Source organism: Emys orbicularis, chromosome 2 (genome assembly GCF_028017835.1).
Source record: "Emys orbicularis isolate rEmyOrb1 chromosome 2, rEmyOrb1.hap1, whole genome shotgun sequence".
NCBI classification, from domain to species: domain Eukaryota; kingdom Metazoa; phylum Chordata; order Testudines; family Emydidae; genus Emys; species Emys orbicularis.
Window position 1 is genome coordinate 281,235,258 of NC_088684.1, and position 24,748 is coordinate 281,260,005.

Genomic DNA, 24,748 nt, shown 5'->3' on the forward strand with positions numbered 1-24,748 from the left:
TTGACTGTCCCTACCTATATCATCTTCCCTCACTGAGTCACTTCGCTCTGTTTTGACTCACTGTAAAACATTGTATTGAACTGTATACTAAGGACATTATGTAAAAATAATGGAATTTGGAATTTGCATTCCTAGCTCATGTAGGTTCTATTGAAAATTCCCCCCTATATTTTAATGTTAGCTCATGTGTGTGCATATCCAACAAGCACATTTATCGATGTGTGCATGTATCCAACTGGCAATGCGCATGTGCAAGATCCCGATCTGTGCACGCACACAGGATATTTGGGTAAGCAAGTTAGGAACGTACAAATATTTGCTGGCAACTGTGTGCATATAATTCTGAAAAACAAGTCAAAATTATTTGTACCGTCTTTTCCCTTCGAATTCCAAGATGGTGGGATTAAAAGTGTGAGAACAAATGGCTCATGTTGTAAGAAGTAGTGAGATAATATCTTAGTTCAGAGAGTCCCAAAGTGTGGTCCATGGTTCACTGGCAATCAGCAAAATATCTGCTGGTGGAGGATGGAGCTGGTTGCTCACATAGTGCTTGCTCTCCTCTTTGTTTCCAGCTGCTAAATTGCGCTAAAAATAACATTGCACACTTGTCTAATGATATTTTTCCAAGTTGACAACTGCATTAAAATACAGCTAAAACATATATTAAATACTTGTTTAATGCTACTTATTCCACATAAAATATTGCTGTAATGGCTGCCACATGTATTGGTACAAAGGGCTATGACTACTCCACAGCTCATATTGTCTGGCCCATTGCAATATATTGATTTTTGAGGTTGTCATGCTTTAAACATACAATAAAAAGACACTGCATGTGGTTGCCATATCTGTCACACTTGCCACTTGGATGTTATGTGCTTCTTAATGGGATGGGAGGTGTCCATGAGACACCCTCTTTCTTAAAATGTGAGCCACATTATAAAAAATCTTCAGAAGCCCTTTGCAGGGTCAACATTTTCAATGCCTCTAATGTGTAATTTCAACACTTTCTCAATCATAGATGGAAGCAAGAGCCTGGAATTCACTTATGCTGCTATTAGGGTGACCAGATGAGGGAAAGAAAAAATCAGTCCCTGCCGGCGGAGAAAAAAAAAAAAGCTGAGTCAGTCCCTGCCGGCGGATATCGGGACAATTTGTGTCCCGACCACAGATCGGTCGGGATGCGGGACACACCCCGAAATATCGGGACGGTCCCGGTTTTATCGGGACATCTGGTCACCGTAGCTGCTATTGACTATTGCAGACTATATACAATACAAACAGAAGGAATCAATGAGATTCACTTGAACTGGAAAACTGACAAAATATCCTCAGCACCTTCAAACCCCAACCAAGGAAAACCACTAACACACCACAAGCACAGTAACTAAAGCAACTATGGAACACCAGAATACATATGCAGGATAACAGCATTGCTCCACCTAGTTTGGTATCCTGTCTCCAGAAGTAGCTGATACCTATAGCTTCAGAGGATTGCAGACATGCCCCTCATAAGGCACCTAGACAATTGCACCATGTTTCACATAGTGAAAGAAAAATACATCCTAAACCCCACAGACTATCATCAGAAACCTAGGCATTCATTTTGTATTCATCTTCCTTTTATTTAAACCTCGGGACTCCCAGGGCTTTTGGCTTATCACTACTACTATTGTTTCCAGTGAAGAGACAGGTGGTCTCTTTAAGAAAAGCTTTATCTTCAATTTTATCTCACATAGTTACTAGTACTAAGGCTGACATTAGTCATAATATAATAAAACTCCACCCATCATATTCTTCTAACAGATCTCCCATGGCATTGAACTCCACAAGTGGGTTAAGTATTGCACACAAAAAACAGTCTTATAGTGTTACATTTCCATTGCTCCGCAAAGTAAATGCCACTGAATACCACAAAGGATTCCCTTCCTGCAGGGCAGAAAGGATTTTAAGGCTCCAGGTAATTCCCATGTACTTTAATAGAGGCAGGATTTCTCCCCAGTAGTATTCCATGATATTCAGGGCTTTATACCATGCTCATCATCGTGGTATCGGAGTTAAAATGAAAGAGACAGACTTATGTCTGTTGAATGAGGTTTCCTCCCCATTCTTTCTCTTGGGGAGACAATTGTGTATATTTATTGTTTTTCTGTATTAGAGTGACATGGTCGGTGAGGTTATATCTTTTATTGGACCAACTTCTCCTGGTGACAGTGACAAGCTTTCGAGCGACACAGAGCTCTTCTTCAGATCTGGAAAAAGTACTCAGAGCATCAGAGCTAACTACAAGACGGAACAGATTATTTAGCATAGGTAGTTAGCACATATTCTAAGGGACCATTCAAGATGGAGTGGCTTGTTAAAATCTCTGCAGTCACAGGACGAAAAAAGGAGGAGGGATAGTTGGTTACAGATTGTTGTAATAAGTCATAAATCCAGTGTCTCTGTTCAGTCCATGATTTGTAGTGTCTAGCAGAACTATGAATTTAAGCTCCCGGGCTCATCTTTTGAAAGTGTTGTGCAGGTTTCCTTTGGGGATGAGGACTGATAGGTCAGACATAGAGTGATCGCTTTGTAAAGCGTTCATCCACAGATGACAGGGTATTTTTGTCTTTTATCATTTTCCTGTGAGAATTCATTTGAGAGTGTAGTGATTGTCTGGTTTCACCCACATAGTTGTTGGGGCATTTAATGTACTGGATGAGGAACATCACATGTTGTGATGGGAACATGTAGGCTCCATGGATCTTGAAAGTTGTGTTTGTGGGGGGTATTGATCATTGTGGCAGGGTCTAATGCCACTTTGAGTGCTCTATGGGGAGCTTGCTTCTGATTAGGGCCCTACCAAATTCATGGCCATGAAAAATGCGTCATGGACCATGAAATCTGGTCTCCCGCTGTGAAATCTGGTCTCTTGTGTGCTTTTTACCCTATATTATTCAGTTTTCATGGGGGAGACCTGCGTTTCTCAAATTGGTGGTCCAACTTCCAAAGGGGATTTGCAGGGGGGCGGGTCACAAGGGGTGTGTGGTCGCGGTGTGTGTGTGTGTGTGTGTGTGTGATATCTGTATTGAAGCAGGTTCTCCAGGGTATTCAGGTGGCCCGTTCCACAATGTGATCTACTTCTCTGGTAGAGTGTCTTTGTTTGGTGAAGACAGTTTTGAGTGTGTTAAGGTGTATATCCAGGACTTTCTCCTCAGAACATATTCTGTGGTATCTGAAAGCCTGGCTGTAAAAACAGAGTTGGGACCTGGGGGTCATAGTGGATCACAAGCTAAATATGAATCAATAGTGTAACACTCTTTCAAAAAAGCAAACATCATTCTGGGATGTATTAGCAGAAATGTTGTAAGCAAGAAACAAGAAATAATTGTTCCGCTCTACTCCGCGCTGATTAGGCCTCAACTGGAGTATTGTGTCCAGTTCTGGGCGCCACATTTCAGGAAAGATGTGGACAAATTGGAGACAGTCCAGAGAAGAGCAACAAAAATGATTAAAAGTCTAGAAAACATGACCTATGAGGGAAGATTGAAAAAATAGGGTTTTCTGGAGAAGAGAAGACTGAGAGGGGACATGGTAACAGTTTTCAAGTATATAAAAGGTTGTTACAAGGAGGAGGGAGAAAAATTGTTCTTCTTAACCTCTGAGGATAGGACAAGAAGTAACGGACTTAACTTTCAGCAAGGGAGGTTTAGGTTGGACATTAGGAAAAACTTCCTAACTGTCAGGGTGGTTAAGCACTGAAATAAATTGCCTAGGGAGGTTGTGGAATCTCCGTCATTGGAACTTTTTAAGAGCAGGTTGGACAAACACCTGGGGATGATCTAGATCAGGGGTCGGCAACCTTTCAGAAGTGGTGTGCCGTGTCTTCATTTATTCACTCTAATTTAAGGTTTCACGTGCCAGTAATTCATTTTAACGTTTTTAGAAGGTCTCTTTCTATAAGTCTATAATATATAACTAAACTATTGTTGTATGTAAAGTAAATAAGGTTTTTAAAATGTTTAAGAAGCTTCATTTAAATTAAATTAAAATGCAGAGCCCCCCGGACTGGTGGCCAGGACCTGGGCAGTGTGAGTGCCACTGAAAATCAGCTCGCGTGCCATAGGTTGCCTACCCCTGATCTAGATAATACTTAGTCCTGTCATGAGAGCAGGGGACTGAACTAGATGATTTCTCGAGGTCCCTTCCAGTCCTACGATTCTATGATTCTATGATTTCTTGGTGTGTTTGCGCTGGTTACTGGATCTGTGGAGGTAAGTGTGGTGATCCATGGGTTTCTTGGATATAGTTGTTTGTAGGGTTCCATTGCAGTTGATTGTGGTGTCCAGGAAGTTGATGCTAGTGTGGGTGTATTGTGAGGGATGTTAGTGAATGGGGAAGTGACATCCATTGTGGCAAGGATGGTGTTCTCAGGGATGTTGCAGAGTTTTTCTGTATTGACTGCACTGATCCTAAATGCACTATCATTTAATGTCATCAGATGTCCCTTTGTTTGCATCTGATGAACCAAGTTAAGATTAAGTACTTAATATTTCTGAATTGCTCCATTAAGAGACAACACCGCAACTGAAACCGAAGGTAAAAAATAGCCTATAGGATAAGCAGCCATAACCATTTTGCAGAAGGAGAGAATGAAATGCCAGCAGTTAGTTACAACCCCGAGAGCATCACTGCAGAGAAAATAATTAAACTCTCCAGTCTGAAATGTGCTGGGGGGAAAAAATAGTCTCCAAATAAATTCTGAACACCAGGAGATACAAACCAACACTCACACTTGCACCTAATCTCCACCCCTTCTCCACTGCCTGTTCAACTAGTGCCCTGAGGCCAACACCTGCTGTCACAGTGAAGGAAACCCACACTACCATATTAACAGCCTCACTCTCTGAATTCAACCGCAGCTGGTAGCTTGTTAAAGGGTCCTTAAACCGGGGCAAACATACTAAAAATTCAGTAAATAAGCTGAAAAATACTTGAAATAATGTCCAAAACATCCAGAAGAAACAGCAAAGTATTGAAGATAGGGTGACCAGACAGCAAATGTGAAAAATCAGGATGGAGGTGGGGAGTAATAGGGGCCTATATAAGAAAAAGACCCAAAAATCGGGACTGTCCCTATAAAATCAGGACATCTGGTCACCCTAATTGAAGACAAGGTTAAAAAAATCACATACCTTGTAAGATGGAAAATATGCAAAGCACAAAGAAGTTCTGGTTAGTATATATGAACTGGGAGCTCCTTATTTAGATCTAATATAAATAGAAAGCCTTCCGTGCATGTATAATACAGACATATGCAGTTCTGGAGTCTTACTTGTGACCTACTGAAGGAAAATTAAATTGGAGTTTTAACTTTTTTTAATGCTTCTTTATGTATGAAGAAGGCCTGAAAAGGTGGGTAGTTGTTTGTTTTCCTCTTGTCTGCTTGGTTTTTTTAAAATTAGAAATTCAGGTTCCTCTGATGCATGGGAGGAGGGATAGCTCAGTGGTTTGAGGCTTGGCCTACTAAACCCAGCGTTGTGAGTTCAATTCTGAAGGGGGCCATTTAGCGATCTAGAGCAAAAATCTGTCTAAGGATTAGTCCTGCTTTGAGCAGGAAGTTGGACTAGATAACCTCCTGAGATTCTATGGTGACTTTGATGAGCAGAGAACAAGTGAAACTTCTTATTTTATTTTATGAGATCATCATATTTATAAAAATGCCCTTCAATGACTAACATTTTCAGGGCAGGAAGCCTTTTTTAGAGAGCAAAGAGTCTGGATCCTTTCAATTAAAGTGTGAGAGCTCATAATAAGCACCCCTGAGACCGCCTCCATGGGCTCCAACAAAACCAGGGAACTCCTGATATCTGTAAGCTAAAAAAACAAGCAGAAAATGCATCTATAAATGTATCTATGTACAAAGAAAATAAATCAAAGAACCTTTCATGTCTACATTATACATCAGATGGAAGCTAAAAAGGGACCACGTCTTTTTGTAAAATCCTTTGCTTGTCCTGCAGTGGATTGCTGAATTTACAGTACGGCTAATCTTGAGACACTTCCTTCCTGGAGGACAGATGGTACTTTAAAGTTCCAGTAGTCTGTATTTTCTATATGTAAGATCCAAATTAAAACAGAATAGGATCTGTTGTCCTATCTTTCATGGGTAACTTAACATTTTCTGTCCGCAGATATTGGGTGGACGTTGAAGTAAAATGGTCTGTTTGAATGCCACTAAAAATATGGACCCAATCCTGCCACCCATATTTAAGTAATTTTTAACCATGAAAGTCACCACACTGAAGTTAAGGGGACTTCTCGCATGAGTAAAGCACGCAGGATTTGGCCATAAATATGATGTACAACCAGTAAGGTAAAGGCTTGAAAAAGCCGCAACTGTGATAACATCTTATAATTTATTCATTAGACAATGTATAATTAATATGTTTATGTAACTAGAAATGGGAAGGAAGCCAACAGTGGTGGGCGAGGAAGGGCACACAATGCTTCTTTGGTTTTATCTTTAATAAATAAGTAAATTAGTTCAGAAGTTGAACCATGTGTATTATTAACAGACTGTGAAAAATTAAGCTAATGGTGACACGTATTATCTGGAAATCCATTGTCTCATTTGCAAGCGATGGAACTCAGAAGCATCAACACGCACAGAGAATCATAACAATGCAGGCGATAACAGGTGTCCCCAATATACCAAGTTTGTCCCACTGGAGCTAATTCCTGATGATAAAAATATCAGTTTCTTGTTGAAGTTACTGAACACAAATAGCACTTTAATTTTAACTGCTCCACTGGGTTAGAAGTACTGTGCATCTATCATTAGTATTTATTATCCTTGTGCTCATAAAGGTAACAAATAAATACTAATAGGATGTGCACAATCTTCCTCCACCCCATCTCTGCCTGTTTATTTGTATCATCCCCCTATCCAATCTTGTCTTTCAGATTATAAATCTTTGGGGCAGGAACTGTCACTTGCCATATGTTTGTACTAGAGCCTACACTACAGGCCTAACCTGGTTGTGGTCGTTAGCTGTACGGCAACATAGATATTAATAATGTCAGGTCTTATGCCCTGATCTTGAAGTGGTGTCTGCTGTGTGGAGCTTCAAGGAAGTCAAAAAGGGCTCTGCCTGGGCACAAGGGTCCAGCCACACGGAGTCAATTGCAGGCTCAGGGCTCAGGACTGTAACCTCTCTGAGGCAGTGGTTATTGATTTACTTCCTAAGGACCTCACAAAAGAAGCAACTCTTGGAGTAATCCGTGTGGCATTTATGTCTTCGCACTCGTGTATAAAGGAAATCTCTCACTGTGGTAGCAAACAGATGGTGTATGAGGATGTAACTTTGTCACGTGTACGATCAAAGCAGAGCAGATCTCTAATTAGGAGTACATGAATAAAAACAAAATTCATACAAAACTCAATGGAATCATTTATTCAGAACAGTCACTGAACCAAAGAGCGTTGATGAATTTAAGCCAAGAGAACTAGATGTGTGTCTGCTGTAACAGAGCGTGGCAATGGACGGGGGATGAGGAAGAAGTGAGGCAAATTACACTGAGGAAAACTAATTTTGGCAAGCATGATGCTCAGGGGGCCACTCCTTGTTTTGGGATTTCTCGAGTTTTGAAACTGTTACACGTTTGAGCCTATAGAAACCCAAATCATAAGAGATGTTCATGTAACATTTCAAACATACACAGACCACTCCAACTAGAGGGCAATATGTTCTTTTAAGATCTTTAAGCAAATTTCGTTCCTTCAGGCTGGGTTTTACAGCGTGTCCAAGGCCTTGTTTACACAGAGAAGTTTGTTTGAAATAATTTTTCCCTCTATAAATAATATGGAATAGCTATAATGAAAGAGTGCATCCACATGCTTTCTTTATGCTGGCTTAAGCGACTTCCCTTGTGAATTGTTGTGTCCACATAGCCTTGGACTTTTTCAAAACTACCTCACAGCACTCTGGGCAGATATCCCATAGTGCAATGTTCTGACACTGGGCTCTGTGCATGCTGGGATTTTTCTCATGATGCAGTGTGAGATGCCGACCAGAACCTACTGAAATTCTGGGATTTGGGGTCAAACTAAACAGCCCTCATGATTCATTTCCTGGCATTCCATAATTCTTCTGTTTCTTGAAAGCTAGCACCATTTTCGAACTGCGGTCAGGCAGCATGGAGTGCTGCTGAATGCTGAGATCCTGAGCATCATTAATACAAACAGGTTGCTCCACAGATATTGGCAGTCTGAGCCAGATTCTGCTCTCACCGACACCAGTGGGAGAAAGTATTAGGGGCTGCTTTCCCACAAGGTACCCAAGTACCCTCAACATCCACTGTAGATAGAGTTGAGTATGCTTAACCACTCCAAGGAGTGCTCGGCACTCTGTAGAATTGACCTATAGAACAGCAAGTGGCCAGGGAAGAAGACACTTTATACATTGGCTCATACATCACTTGATCCAATGTCAATGGAAAGATTTCAACTGACTTCAGTGGGCATTAGATCAATCCATGATCACTGCTATTGTTTTAGCTAACAATGGCTGATCTCTATAGGAGACTGGAAGAAAATGTAATTATAATTCTAGTAGGGACTGAACTGAAGACACCAACTCATTTCACAAAGCTAATGAATAACTACAGGGTAATGATAACTTATGTTCAAGGCCATTCAGGCTTTAACTTCAAGGCAGTCATTTAAGGCCAAACTGGGAGTCCACTGACATCAATGCTAACATTCCCTTTGAATTCAGTGGGACCAACATTTGGCCCCTAAAGATGATCCCATTACTAATCACCAGGGCCAGACAGTCATTCTGATTACATAATTGTTTAGACATTTGCAACAAGCTCTTTATTTAGAAAAACATGTCTAACTGCTTTTTGTGCAATTTAAATATACTGTAAGCTCACCAGACGAATCCTTTAAGTTAATAATGATGCCAATGATTAATGATACCATTGGTTATAATTGGCAGTGTAATTTCAGAAAACAATTAGGCTCGGTTCAGTAGGTTGGGAATGTTTAAATGGATGCAGGCATTTTCAGGTCACTTGGCCACAAGGGGCTGGAATAGTGAATTTTTGCTTCATACCACTTTCAAATGTAATAAAATTAAAACCAACCTGCTACTAATTGAGAAATATAACACTGTTTGTAATAGATGTAGGAGGGAAATACAGAAATCTTTGTAAGACTGACATTCTATAGAAACCTTCATGTTTCATATAGTATTTTTTTTTAATTGTAACCAAGTTGATCCTTAATGTGAAAAGGGCTTGTATTGTACAACAAGAGACTGGACTGAGTTGATGCAGTCACTGAATCTAGATGGGTATGGGCAGCTAATTTTGTGTTTCAAAAATCATATTAAAAATATTTGTTTAAAAACCTAGCAAAAGTTTCCTGTCATTATTAAGAAAACTGAACAGAAAAAAAATCTTTAATGCATTGCAGTAAGCTTCCACTTCTGATATCACATATATGGAGAGGTGGAGAACGTAGTTTGTAACAAAAACCAGCACAGACAAATCTACTTTATCATGATACATGGATAACTATCCCTGTGTCTCTGAGATCAGAGTTGTACCCTAATAAATAATTCCTTGGGGCTCGATTGGTAATGGCCCCATGGGAAAATGCTGCAAGAACTCACCCATCCTGTTATATTCCTACCCAGAGGCCAATCACAATTGTAGTTCCTGTGCTCTCCTGATAATAGGGGCTGCTCCCTCTTAGCGCTCTCAGGTTCACAAAGCATCTTGAAGGATGCAGGGAGGAAGTTCCATCCAAATCTATGTGCTGGCCCGAAGAGCAGATGCAGTGCAGAGAAAAAAGAATGCTGCACCATCCCAAAGAGAGATGAGAGTAGGCTTGCTTTTCCTGTCTGCCGAGTGCATCCCAGTGCTGCCACCTGGGCCAACGCAACTCTGCACTACCCCCACGTAGTCCACTCCACCGGTGCTTCACAAGACACCCAGATCTTGGAACAATTTGGGTTTCAGTAAAAGAAAACAATTTAGATCTTGGCTAAAAATTGCAAAAATGCCATCTAGAGCAGCCCCCTAAGAGATGGAATTTTGCTGAAGTAACACCGCTGTGCAAGATCTTATGGAAGACAGATAATATGCTGTTTTAGTGAGAAATTTAAGCAAATGGGAAAGAATCTGAGAGTCAGTGAAGAAATCAAAGTAACTAAAAGGGATAACAGTGTGTCGAATAGCAGGATTTAATGGCTCCAGATATCACTTGCTGTGGTAGATGCGTTTTAAATAACCCAGACATTTGATGGAGCTGACATGCAATTACTGGTTAAACTGAATTCTCTCTCTGTCTCTCATTAAATGCATCGTAATCCAAGTTTCCAAGATTAACACTTGTTCTGTATTTATAGTGGCTTGGTTAGAGGGTTTTGTTGAAGTTGTTCAGAGAGGGTTTTATACCAATTACTGGAGCGTTTATACCAATTACTTTAGATAACGGACCAAATCCTGCTCACTTTACTAAATACTCCCATTGATGGCCCAATTTTTAATCCATTATGGGCTAGATAGTGACCTTGTCTTATTCAGCTGTACAAAGGAGCAAAACCTACTTTCTGTAAACTCCCTGACACAACTGGGTGAGGGGGAGGTAGAGAAAGGTGGATCGTGGCCTGCAGAGGTGACGTGTGGGGAGGGCATACAGGGTCACGTGTCCCCGCCTCCCTTTGCTGCTTGGCTTCTACTGAGCATGCTCACATGGACTGAGCATGCTCAGTAACACTGCTGAAGCCAGCTGCCCTGACTCTGCACCCCACCCCACTATCAGTAGACATGAGCCGTCTCTGGGTAGAACCTTGGGCCACTACAGACCCTTGAATTCACCAGCTAGCAGAGGTGGGACAGCACAAAAGGAGATGTAAAACTGAATCTTTTTTAGGGCTACAGTAAGTTACTTCCCTCCAGATGTCTGGGGAAGTCACAATTCCTCCCCAGGGATTCTCCTGGAGGGCGCTGCTATACACTGTCCCTTAGTCAGCATGGGGAGTAAAGTCTCAATCTAGCCCTAAGTAAATAACTAAAGTTTCAGAAGAAATTGGTAAAGTTCTAGCCACACATTGTATCCAAATCTTGTAATAAATTCCTTTATTACTGAACAGATCTTTGTAACGCATGACAATAATTCAGTTTGCACTAGAAATCTCCCTTTATTTTACAAAAATCTCTTGTGAGATGAATAAAAAGCAGAATTTTCACTCTGCAGCTCATTAAATCAGCTGTTTGAAAAAGGCATTTAGAGATGATGGGCTGAATTCTCCCTTCAGATGTATGCGTAGCATTCCCAAGGATGACTACAAGAACCACAGGTGTCAGGGCTGGCTCCAGGCACCAGCTTAACAAGCAGGTGCTTGGGGCGGCCAAGGGAGAGGGGTGGCACCTGCGGCAATTCGGGGGCGGCAGGTCCCTCGCTCCCTCTAGGAGCGAAGGACCTGCCGCTGAACTGCCGCCGCCGATCGCGGCTTTTTTTTCCAATTGCCGCCGCCGATCGCTTTTTTTTTTTTTTTTTTTTTGCTTGGGGCGGCAGAAATGCTGGAGCCAGCCCTGACAGGTGTGCACCAAAGCGCAGAATTCAGCCACCTAATTGCAACACATTCTGGCAGTGGAAATCTTGCCTCTTGCAGAAATAACCCTTGATGTGTGGTTGATAAAGGACTTAGATTTCATTCTGCTGAATTTTAACAGACATATAGAGCTTGGCCTACCTCTCAGATGTGGGCATGCATCAATGCACATCATGTGAAATCAGCTACTGTTCTTTTGCACACATGGCTGGTGGCTAATTTTATAAGATGCACAGTGGCATGTACCTGCCTATGTGGGGCAAGATCAGACTCTCAGCTTGCTGGAAGCTTTACTTGAACTCATTCTGTACCTAGCATTTAAAAATCTCACGGTCTTGTGGATTGTCATAATTTGATTAGGACTTTCAGAGCAAGTTAAAATAGGACATTCTGTGCTCTAGAAATGAACATTTCTGAAACTCATACAGCAGAGGAAGGGGTTAAATATCTGGAGAGGAGGAATAATGAAAGCAGAGTGTTTGACTTACCCTTTGAATTATGATTCTGTAGCCATTTCATGCATTAAGCATTGTAGGGCCTCCACTACCTAGATTATCTAGCCCTATTATAGACCTTTTTGAGCTGCACTCTGGATTTTCTTCTTGAATCAAAGACGGGGAAGGGATTACACTTGAAGTCCCTTTGAAGACAACATTGTGTTCCAAAATAGTGCCCAGTTTCACATGGGAGGCCCATTTGTTTCTGTTCACTTATCTGTAGTTTTATGGTCTTTCTTCAAGGCTATTAGCTATGGATCACCTTCTTTAGTAGATCACTGTAAAACACTTCTCACACATCTGCTACCCTGTTCCCTCTCCTGGGAGGAAAACAGGCTCTACTGTCTGATTATTTCCTTGTGCTCCACTGCCTGTCTATCTATCTCCACCTGTTGTCTAAGTATTTTGTCCTGTGTTTGTACAGCGCCTAGCACAACAGGGTCCTAATCCATAACTGGGGCTCCTAGGTGCAACCACAATACAAATAAATAAAATAATAATAGAAATAGAACTTCTACTCACTGGCTAATGAAAGCCACAGAAAGGGAGAGCAGTAGTCTAATGGTGTGAGAAGTTGAGTAGTATATCTCCTGCAGGATATATATAATTCCGTTTCAAGTAAGTGAGATCAACTGATGTCAATGGGAGTTACTCATTTTCCTTGAATTCTAATCCATCTTTGAATCGACTCCTCCCACCTTGGCCTTGGGCCAGGCACTTAACCTCTCTGCATCTCAGTTTGTCCATCTGGCAAGTGGGAACCATATTACTATGGGGCTTTGTGAAGAGCAATTAAGATAATGATGTTTGTAAAGTGCTTTGCAAAGGAGAAGTGCTAGGTATTATCATTAGCTTTATCCCAACTCTATATGGTAGATATGAAGCAGCAGACCAATGGAGAAAAATAAATATAGCAGAGCAATGCTGCTTCCATTGGAGGAAACAGCTAATAGGTATTTTTTCAAAGCACATTTTAGGCTGCCAAATTGGACAGCTTCCAGTGGCTAGCACAGGCACTTCTTATACTAGGTGTTAAATTATCATAGAATCATAGAAGATTATGGTTGGAAAAGACCCCAAGAGGTCATCTAGTCCAACCCCCTGCTCAAAGAAGGACCAACCCCAACTAAATCATCCCAGCCAGGGCTTTGTCGAGCCTGACCTTAAAAACCTCTAAGGATGGAGATTCCACCACCTCCCTAGGTAACCCATTCCAGTGCTTCACCACCCTCCTACTGAAATAGTGTTTCCTAATATCCAACCTAGATCTCCCTCACTACAACTTGAGACCATTGCACCTTGTTCTGTCATCTGCCATCACTGAGAACAGCCTAGCTCCATCCTCTTTGGAACCCCCCCTCAGGTAGTTGAAGGCTGCTATCAAATCCCCCCTCACTCTTCTCTTCTGCAGACTAAACAAGCCCAGATCCCTCAGCCTCTCCTCGTAAATCATGTGCCACACCCCCCTAATCATTTTTGTTGCCCTCCACTGGACTCTCTCCAATTTGTCCACATCCTTTCTGTAGTGGGAGGCCCAAAACTGGACACAATACTCCAGATGTGGCCACACCAGTGCCGAATAGAGGGGAATAATCACTTCCCTCGATCTGCTGGCAATGCTCCTACTAATGCAGCCCAATATGCTGTTAGTCTTCTTGGCAACAAGGCACACTGTTGACTCATATCCAGCTTCTCCTCCACTGTAATCCCCAGGTCCTTTTCTGCAGAACTGCCGCTTAGCCAGTCGGTCCCCAGCCTGTAGCGGTGCATGGGATTCTTCCGTCCAAAGTGCAAGACCCTTCACTTGTCCTTGTTGAACCTCATCAGATTTCTTTTGGCCCAATCCTCCAATTTGTCTAGGTCACTCTGGACCCTATCCCTACACTCCAGTATATCTACCTCTCCTCCCAGGTTGGTGTCATCTGCAAACCTGCTGCAGGTGCTATCCATCCCATCATCCAGATCATTAATGTAGATGTTGAACAAAACCAGCCCTAGGACCGACCCCTGGGGCACTCCGCTTGATACCGGCTGCCAACTAGACATCGAGCCGTTGATCACTACCTGTTGAGCCCGACGAGCTAGCCAGCTTTCTATCCACCTTATAGTCCATTCATCCAATCCATACTTTTTTAACTTGCTGGCAAGAATACTGTGGGAGACCATATCAAAAGCTTTGCTAAAGTCAAGGCTTTCCCCATATCCACAGAGTCAGTTATTTCATCATAGAAGGCAATCAGGTTGGTCAGGAATGACTTGCCCTTGATGAATCCATGTTGACTGTTCCTGATCACCTTCCTCTCCAAGTTCTTCAAAATGGATTCCTTGATGACCTGCTCCATGATTTTTCCAGGGACCGAGGTGCGGCTGACCAGTCTGTAGTTCCCCGGATTCTCCTTCTTCCCTTTTTTAAAGATGGGAACTATATTTGCCTTTTTCCAATCATCCGGGACCTCCCCCGATCTCCCTGAGTTTTCAAAGATAATGGCCAATGGCTGTGCAATCACATCAGCCAATTCCCTCAGCACCCTTGTGCATGTCCAGCTTTTCTAAATAGTCCTTAACCTGTTTGTGATGGGGTTCGACTCACCACCGCTGGCGCCTCCTGCCGGTCGCTCCGGGAATTAGATCTCAACCGCTGCGGAGCGCCCTTGACGCATGGTGTCGGGCCCATCATTAGCTCTGCTGCCCTGGGACCTGCATGGCTCCCGCTCAGCGGCGTCCTCCTCCGGACAGTCTCCATTTACTTCAGGACACTGCCCTCCAGCAGTGCCCACTAGTCCTGTCTCTCCCTCTTCCGGGGGAGTGTTGGTAACAGCAGTCCTTCTGTCTGCACCTGCCTCGGTGGCCAACCGCAACCCTGTAGTCTAGCCCCTTATTTCAGGGGCCAGTTGCGGTCTGTCTCGGCCCCTCTTCGCAAAGGCCAGAGGTGCAGTACAAAGGGGGAAGGGGGGGACCCAGGCCCGCCTGCTACTCTGGGCCCCGACCCAGGTACCCTCTAGCGGAAGCCTCCCTCTGCCCTTCTTCCTTCCCCTCTCACCTGCTTAGTTCCTCTGGGCCACTTCCCTTTGGCCCTATGCACCTTCCTGACCCTTTGCAGCTGGGTTGCAGCCTGGCAGGTAATGGGCTGGAGCTCCTATCCCCCAAGCCTGCCCAGCACTGCTCTGTCCAAGGTGTGCTCCTTTCGCCAGGAGCCCGTCCTTCTCCCTTGCCAGCCAGGGAGTGACTGCTTCTCCCTAGCTGGGCAGTCTTTATATAGGACCTAGCCCGGTGCTGATTAGCTGCCTCCCCCCCCCCCCCCGCCCTGATTGGCTCTCCCCAGGCCTTCTCTGATTGGCTGCAGGTGGGCACAGCCTCTCTGGCCTGGTTCAGGCCTTTTTCTCAGGGGGTGGGGCACCGCCCCACCACACTGTTCTTCACCACTGAGGGCTGCTCATCTCCTCCCCATACTGTCCTGACCAGGGCAGCAGTCCGTGAGCTGACCTTGTCTTATATACATTGTGATGCCTCACAGTAAAGACTAGTTCTACTTGCAGTTGTAACACATATTTAAGAAAAATAAGTTTTTCTTGCATTGCACAATAAATCATAACAAAATAGTAATAATTAATATTGTTTCTTAATGTTGAAAATGTTTGCATGACATCAAAAAAAATCAATGCATGAACTTATATGTTGTTGTGACTTTTTCCTTCTTGTGTAGTCAGTCATTTGCTGTAGCGTCAGCACTGACTACCTTCTGATTTACAATTGTTTAAAAGTACAAAGAGGGATGTGGTAGGTGGGATGGGAAAAATAATAATGTGAAGAACACTGACCACACAATCCTCAGTCCAAAAGCTAGAACCGTGCTGGAGAGGACCCTGAAGGATGCCATCTGCTGCCAGTATGTTGAAAACCTGAAGCGGAAGCCAGACCAGGACAAGGCGTTCGAGGTGACATGCAAGTGGGATGCCAGCAACCACTTCCTCCCCGGGGGCAGCTTCAGCCGATTTGCCGACTGGAGGTTCATCCACAGGGCCTGGCTCAACTGTGTTCTGCTGAATGGAGCTGTTCACCACGGGAATTGGGACAAGCGATGCAGGAAGTGTGGCTATGCCAATGAGACACTACCCCACATCCTGTGTAGTAGCTGCAAGCCCCATTCTAGAGTCTGGCAGCTGCGACACAATGCCATCTAAGATCGCCTGGTCAGAGCCATCCCATCACCCGAAGGGAAGGTTGCTGTGAACTCCACCATCCATGGAACTGACAGCCAACTGCAGCCGGACATCGTCATCACCAATGAGGACCAAAAGAAGATCATCATGGTGGACATCACAGTTCCCTTCGAGAACAGGTCCCCGGACTTCCACAATGCCCGAACTCGAAAGGTGGAGAAATAAGCCCCTCTGGCCGACACCTTGAGAGTTAGGGGTTACCAGGTTCAGACAGGTATCAGAGGGCTAGCCGTGTTAGTCTGGATCTGTAAAAAGCAACAAAGAGTCCTGTGGCACCTTATAGACTAACAGACGTACTGGAGCATAAGCTTTTGTGAGTGAATACCCACTTCGTCAGACGCACTGGTCGTATTCACCCACGAAAGCTTATGCTCCAATACATTTGTTAGTCTATAAGGTGCCACAGGACTCTTTGTTGTTTTTTATAGGTTCAGACAGACACACTGATCGTCGGACCCCAATAACGAGTGAGTGTTGTGAGAACGTGGAATCGGTCGATGCTACACTCGGCTGATGTGGCCACTCATGGTGTCGGACGCCATCAGATGGCCGAGGGACATCTACATAGAACACATCACCGGACATCGACAATAACAGGAGGGATGAGCCAGAGTGTCGATGAGAAGCGCAATAAGAAAGTAACTGAAAGACTTGTCTGAGAGATTGTATTTCCTAAATCGACAACCTACCCTAATTCTCAATTACTAACGGGCAATCTCCACTCATTGATATATTTTGCTTTCCACAACCAAATCTCTGTACAACTTCTCATGAGTGATGTACCCGAATACTTGGATGCTAATATCTAAACTGTATTCTTAAATTTATTCACCTACATTTGGGTTATTGCTGATTATGTACTCTATGTATCATATGACTTTTAAAAACAAACTCTGTATTTGTGGATAACCTAAGCACTATACCCAGATGTACAGACACTCTTTTCTCAACCTATGTATAATATACTTTTTTTAACATTAGCTTTAATAAAATGTTTATGTCTTGTTGGTAGAGGGAGGCAACCATTTGCCACTATCCTAATATTCTCAAGTATATTGCATACTGAAAGAGTTGGGGGGAAAAACGTAATAGGATACAGAGATAGCTTAGCATATACATCAACTTTGAATATGATGTTCTTAATGGAAAAGTGAGGAACAAGGGTCTTGACGTTAAAGCACAGGCACGGGACTCAGGAGATCTGTGTTCAGTCACTGGCTCTACCTCAGGCTTCCAGTACGACTTTGGGCAAGTCACTTAATCTTTCTTTACTTGAGCTCCCCAAGAGTAAAACAGGAAGAAGAAATACTGTACTTCCTTTCTCCCATTTTGTGTTTCTTTAGATTGTAAATTGTTCAGAGTCGTGTAGGTAAAATATTTAGCACAATGAAGCTCTGGTCTAGCTTGGGGCTTGCAGTGCTAGTATAATATAATAAAATTGTACCCTAGGTCCTTTAAACCTATGCATACCAAATAAAATACTCTATGCTACTTCAATGAGGCTAAAATTCAGAGTCAGGTTATTGAAAGTCTGCATTCAAGGTTAATATGAGAAATTGTGTGCACTCATGTTAAGCACTAGCAAACAACAGTAAACACTGCCAACAACTAATTTTAGCATATCGCATATGAGGTTGCTTTTTAACAGAGAAATCAAACAGCCCTTAGGAGTAACAAGTCCTTTGCAGACTTCACACATTGAAGTAAGCTACGGTATTTTCTATCAGTGTATTTCTCAGAGCACTTGTGGTTCAGCAGTATTACAGTCATCATGTGGGATCTTAAACGCACTCAACACTGGCCTGACTCTGCTTCCACTGAAGTCAATGGTAAAACACCCATTGACTTTAATGGCAGAAGAGTGTGGCTAACACTGAGTGCTTATGAAAAAATTCACCCTTGTTGAATATTAACCACAAAAAAACACATTAAAAAGAATGTTAAAGTTGCAAAGTCAAGCACTCAAAAGTTAGGAACAGTTGCCTGTGCAAGCTTAATTCAGACTCCTTGAGTGTATGCATTATAATAATCTTTAAGTGCATGATCACATACTATTTTTTCCACAGGACCCCTGCCTCATTCAGTGCACAGGACAGATGGTACTCAATGAGCAGCTATTCAATATTTTGTTTTATTCTCGTTCAATGTGTGGCTCTAGACCTCATTTACTGCACACCATTCAAACCCTGCTCTGAAGGCAGAATTAGCTGATGATCCAAAGGTGGGAGGCACTGTCAATACAGAGGAAGATCAGAATATTATACAGGAAGATCTGGATGACCTTGAAGACTGGAGTGACAGAAATGGGTTGAAATTCAATATACAAAGTGCAAGATCATGCACTTAGGGTCTAATAATAAGAATTTTGGCTACAAGTTGGGAGCTCATCAGTTGGAAGTGACAGAGTTGGAGAGAGACTTGGGTGTGGGGGTCAATCACAGGATGACAATGAGCCACCAATGTGATGCAGCTGTGAAAAAGGCAAATGTGACCCTAGGATGTCCCTGGTGAAGCATTCTTTGAAGAGACAGAAAAGTATTCTTGCCATTGTACAAGGCAGTGGCAAGACCTCATTTGGAATACTATGAACAACTCTGGTCACCCATGTTCAAGTAAGGCCTGGTCTACACTCGGGGGGGTAGGGGGATCGACCTAAGATACGCAACTTCAGCTACGAGAATAGCGTAGCTGAAGTCGACGTATCTTAGTTCAACTTACCTCGCGTCTTCACGGCGCGGGGTCGATTGCCACGGCTCCCCCGTTGACTTTGCTTCCACCTCTCGCTGAGCTGGAGAACAGCAGTCGACGGGAGAGTGATCGGGGATCGATTTATCGCGTCTACACTACACGTGATAAATCGATCCCCGATGGATCGATCGCTACCTGCCGATCCGGCGGGTAGTGTAGACATAGCCTAAGATTAATTCAAATTGAAACAGGTGCAGAGAAGAGCTACTAGGATGATCAGGGGAAATATATATATGACTAAAGCGACAGAGTCCTGTGGCACCTTATAGACTAACAGACGTATCGGAGCATAAGCTTTCGTGGGTGAATACCCACTTCGTCAGACGCATATATGACTGTTCTCCATAAATAAATTGGGGGTGGGGGTAAGCACCCGGGAGGGTGGAGAGCTATTTAAGCTAACTGACAATGTTGGCACAAGAACAAATACAAAATGGCCATGAACAAATTCAGGCTGGAAATTAAAAGGTTTCTAACCATTAGAGGAGTGAGGATATGGAACAGCCTCCCAAAAGGAGTTGTGAGAGCAAACAATTTAATTAGCTTCAAGAGAGTCAGTCAAATTTATGAATGTGATTGTATGACAGGGTTGCTTAAGATGGTAGAGCTCAGCAGCCCTGGAGGTTGCTTCCAGTATATGTCTTTCTAAAAGCTCATGCTTCTGGGCTTCATCCATCCACCCACATGGGTCAGGAAGGGATTCCCCCCACCATGTATTCTGGGGGCAGAGCTTGGTCTCCTTCCTCTGAAGCATCAAGGATGGCTGCAGCTGGAGATGGGACATTGGATGCGATGGGCATACTGTCTCAGGTGTTTGCCCGGCTGGTTCTTGCTCACATGCTCAGGGTCTAACTGATCGCCATATGTGGCATCGGGAAGGAATCTTCCACCAGGGCAGAATGAGAGTGCGGTATGGGGGTTGTCACCTTCCTCTGCAGCATAGAGTACAAGTCACTTGCCTGAATTAACTGGGACTCTCTCTGTCACGGAGTGCAATCTAGACCAGTGAGGGGGGGTATGTCACCACCTGCTCCGTAACCGGGGGTGCCTGAAAGGTCCTGCTGCTGTAGCTCCGAGCTACACTCACAGCCTGGGACACTCACAGCCAGCCTATACGCATGGAGGTCACACCATGAGTGTCTGTGTGCTAGACAGCCCTAGTTCAGCAGCTGTGACCCCAGGAGCCTGCCCACAGCCCCACTCTGACTTCCATCAGCCTTGATTACAACCAGCATAATGACCCCAGCACACTCCCACCCCTGAATTTTCCCCAAACCATGTGCTCTGCTGGTGTGAGCCTATGGGCATCCCCATGCCAGAGGGCAGGGAGCTCACTAGTATCAGATAATGGGTTTCAGCTGGCCTGACCATTCAGTGTACCCCACAGCTATTTACTTGTCTCCAAATAAATTAAGCTTGGTGTGACCCCAAAACAGTGGAGGCCCCATTTACATAGAAATCATCAGGGGGATGAGAAGAGCACAGGATGGGAGGAACAGCATGAGGTCATCCTGCCTCTTGAAGCAAGGTCAATGAACTTTGAGCAAAATGCTTTCCCAAAGATTTAGTGGACTGTGAAAACGGAGGAGCAGAGAACCCCTAAGTTATCTATCACTAGACAGACACAAGAGGCCAGAGCTCTTGCAAACTGAGAAAATGGGTCCTTCAACCAAGGAAGGATTGAAGCCTCTTGAAATTAAATACAAATGAGAAAACCGTTCAGGCAAAGATCTTTGACCTAGGAAGACATGGGAAGTCTGCATCTGGTACTTCTGTGGAAAGTCAGCCACGGCTGGGAAGAAGAAGCAAAACCACCTTGAACAAAGCGTGTACCTTTCTAGATTACGTTTTAGACTTTTTTTCACTTGTATTTGCTTGTAACCCTTTCTAACATTATTTCCTTTATTTGGCATCATTAACCTACGTCCTGTTGTTAATAATTTTTTTTTTTTTTTTACTAAAAACCAACTCAGTGCTTTGTTTGCAGGGAAGGGTGGATTTACCCCAGTTAGAAAGCAGTGATGTGCTTTTGTCTCTTTACAAGGAACAAACAAACATAATTATTTTTCTGAACTGTCCAGCAGAGGGCTGGATATTGCAGAGCACATGGTGTAGGGAAAATTCAGGAGTGGGAGTGTGCTGGAGTCACCGTGCTGGTTGTAACCAAGGCTGGTGGAAGTCAGAGTGGGGCTGTGGGCAGGCTGATGGGGGATCACAGCTGCTGAAGCAGGGCTGTCCAGCACACAGACACTCCAGGTGTGACCTGCATGCTTGTAGGCTGGCTGTGAGCATCACAGGCTAGGAGTTGCAGCAAGGTTACAGGGCAGGTTGGTGACACACCCCTCACTGGTGTGGATTGCACTCTGAACCCCATGACAATCTCACTTAATTAATCATTTCCTTGCCATTATGGTGCCCTTGAGGACTGGTGCACCTCAATCCCTCCTATTTTCAGGCTATGGCACATAATAATCTATCTCCTGAGGGTTCTAATACTTTGGACTAATTTTGGTTGTTTGATTTAGTGTGCGGGTGTTGGGTGCTGCTGGTGGCCTGTGATATATAGAAGATCAGACTAGATGATCTGGTGGTCCCTTCTTGTTAGGAGTGTGGGCCTGCATCTGGGCTTGGGATCAGCTAGCTAACTGCAGCTGAAATCCCTAATTGGCCAGATTGCTACTGCTGGGTTTAAGAGCAGGCCTGGCAATGCCGCTCAGCAAATTGGGCACTTAGGCAGGGGCTGCTGAACGCTACACCCACAGCTGCGATCACTCCTATGCCTGCCTTGTTCCCAGCCTTGCTCCTGCCCTCCTGCTTGGCTTCTGATTCCTGACCACCACGGCTCTGACCACTAAGCCTGGCCACCCATGCCCGGGTCTATGAGATTTCTGGCCTTAAACTCTATGCATTATTAATTTCCTAATTAATTTCCAAATGTTGTGCATCACTATTCTATCTGTGTCTCACAGACCACAATGGATTTATTTCCATCCCCCCCATGAGTTGAGGGGTTGGTACTATCTTCATTTTACAGACTGAAATGAAGCATAAAGAGAGATTAAGGTCAAGAATATCCACTGATTTCTGGGTCCCTGACTTGAGATGCCTAGAACCTGATTCTTCAGAGTACTTAGCATTTTATAGCACTTTATGTGCTCAGCGATCAGCTCCCATGGACTTCTGTTGCAGCTGTGAGTGCTCAGCTCTTCAGATACCAAGGTCTACAGTCGGGCACCCAGAAAATTAGGAGGACACAGTTCGTGACCACCTGTGAAAAGTTTGGGTTAAGTGACTTGCCCAGCATCACACAGGAACTGCATGGCAACATTCAGTTGAATTAACACTCAGTTAACCTTAACCGTAAGAACCTCCCTTCTTCTCCTGTATTCCCCTGCCTCAATCACTACACACCTTCCAACTTCTGCATGAAACGAGTCAGTGGCCCTACAGACAAAAGCCTCCTTTACTTAGCAACCTTGAATGAACCCCAGAGCAGGGCCATCCTGACTTTCCAGAAGTGTAATTTTAAAAACTTTACCCTTAAATTAGAATTGTCTAGGTTTCAAACATTTATAATTACAGTTCTAACATGTCTCCCCATTTCTAATTAATACGTGTTCACAACCTTAACTGTATATTAAAATCAGGTAGGGTTTTTGGGGGGAGTGAGGGGTGGAGGGTGTTATTATTGACAATTAGTCTTATTAGGAAACAAGAAAAAAAAATGTTGTTCAACCCTAAAACCATTTACAGAAGAGTACAAATTCTTCAAACAACCAGGAGAGCAGAGCAGGTATTGTAAGTATGTTTAAAACTGAACTATTAAGCCAGGAGAAGGGAGTAATTTGCAATCATTAGTTAGAGGCAAAGAGCTATCTTCCTTAATTGGAAAGTATTTCCTCAAAACAACATTTATCACAGTCCTCCCACTGCCAGAACACTTCTCTTCTTGAAAACGGAGTGGCTGCTTTGAGGGCAAACAGGTTGTGTCTAGCCACCATTACAACTGCTTTTGTTTATAGAGCCAAAGGGGAAAAAATCCCATTCAGAATATTTCATCGCAGACACTGTCTCCAGTTTTATTTGCAGCTTTGCCAAAGTCAACACAAGGAAATAGAGACACTATATGGCTTTCTGGTGACGTGATGGGATTTACGCTCCATCAAATGTTTTTAATATTATTTTTCCTCCATCTACTGTCAATGCTAGGAATCCCTCCCCATCAGCCTCCACACACTTGCTTGGCCTAAATGTCCTCCCAAGTTGCACAAAAGGGAGCACCTCACCAGGCTATAAAAGCTTGAAGGAGGTCAAACCTGGGCCTCTCTGAAAGCCTTATAAGCTTCCTTCTTCCCAAATGACTCACATCAACAAAACCGTCTGCCCACCAGGAGAGTTAAAAGGAGCTCTCTCCAAAGTGCTCACTAATGCCACACTTGACGGTCTACAGGTACTCCTGCAGAGTGACACAAAACTAACTCATTCCCCAAGGGAGCTGGGCATATACATAGATTCTAATGCCCTGGCCTCTATCAAGCAAGGAAGTGAGAAACTGAATTCAGAATGAGGAAGGAACGTCCAGTGATTAGGGAACTGCCCAAACTTGAGACATGGATTCAATTCTCTACTCTGCCATAGACATGTGTGATCTTGGGCAATTAGCTTAGACTCTCTGTGCCTCAGTTCCCAAGCTGTAAAATGGGGAAACAGGAATTAATTTAAGGAAGTCCTATGGCCTGTGCTATGCTGGAACTCAGACCAGATGATCGCAATGGTTCCTTATTAACTATTAATCTACTTCCCTACCTCACCGGCGTGTTGCAAGGTTAATTACAATAGAGATTGTGAGGTGCTCAGATCGTATAGTAGCAGGCGCCATGTACAGTAAGTACCTCTGACAGACTGAACGTGAGCCCAGCTCTGTTGTCACCACACACACAGCCACACACTGCTCTAGAATTCGCCCAGACACCACAAGAACTGAGATTTTAGGTTCTCTCACTTTAGGAGCTTCACAAACACAACACTGTGGACACACTGCACATGTAATAATTTCAGTTCAAGATCTTTGGGGCAGGGATTGGCTCTTAGATTATGCCTAGCAGAATATGAGCCTGATCGTATTTGGGGCTTCTGCACTCTACAATCATTAATACTCCATGCTAATTTCAGTCTCCTTGGTACGTAACAATCTGACTTTGTTAGGTCTTGTAGCATGCCCTGAAGGTTCTTTTCACACTGGTAAAGGCTGTAGCTGTAGGGGAACTCTGGTGGGGATTTACATGGAAGCTTTATCATTTGTGTTGCTGTAGTGGTACTGTGATCTCGGGGTAACTGCTGGAGTCTATTTTACAAAGAGTGTTCTAAAAGTTTGTCAAGACCCCTAGAGGTGCCCCAAAGGTGCCCAGAGTTTGGGATCTTATCTTATTTAAAGTCACAGAAATCTGAATTAATAAATTAATATCATGGGTAAAAATGTCAAAAGTGTCTAAGTGACTTAGGAGTCCAAGCCTCTTCTTCCAAAGAGCTTTAGGCTCTTTGACTCCAAAGTCATTCATGAACTTTTGAAAATGTTACTGTATATCCTTTATCCACAAGGGGCGTTACTTGGAGTAAAGAAAGCATGGTCGCATAGTTTGAGCATGAAAGTGGGAGAAAGAAACTCCCATGT

The 24,748-nt window shown here is 43.6% G+C and overlaps 1 protein-coding gene across 2 annotated transcripts in view; it reads right to left on the bottom strand.

Annotated features, from left to right (window-relative positions):
- DPP6 (dipeptidyl peptidase like 6) overlaps window positions 1–24,748 on the bottom strand; it is a 607,069-nt gene that overhangs the window by 352,042 nt on the left and 230,279 nt on the right. The window contains exon 6 of one of the 2 annotated variants that reach the window (XM_065398031.1): window positions 14,830–14,855. The exons of the other annotated variant lie outside the window; for it this stretch is intronic. Coding sequence (XP_065254103.1) covers window positions 14,830–14,855 — 26 coding nt within the window. The remainder of the gene's footprint in view (window positions 1–14,829; window positions 14,856–24,748) is intronic. 2 annotated transcript variants of the gene reach the window in all.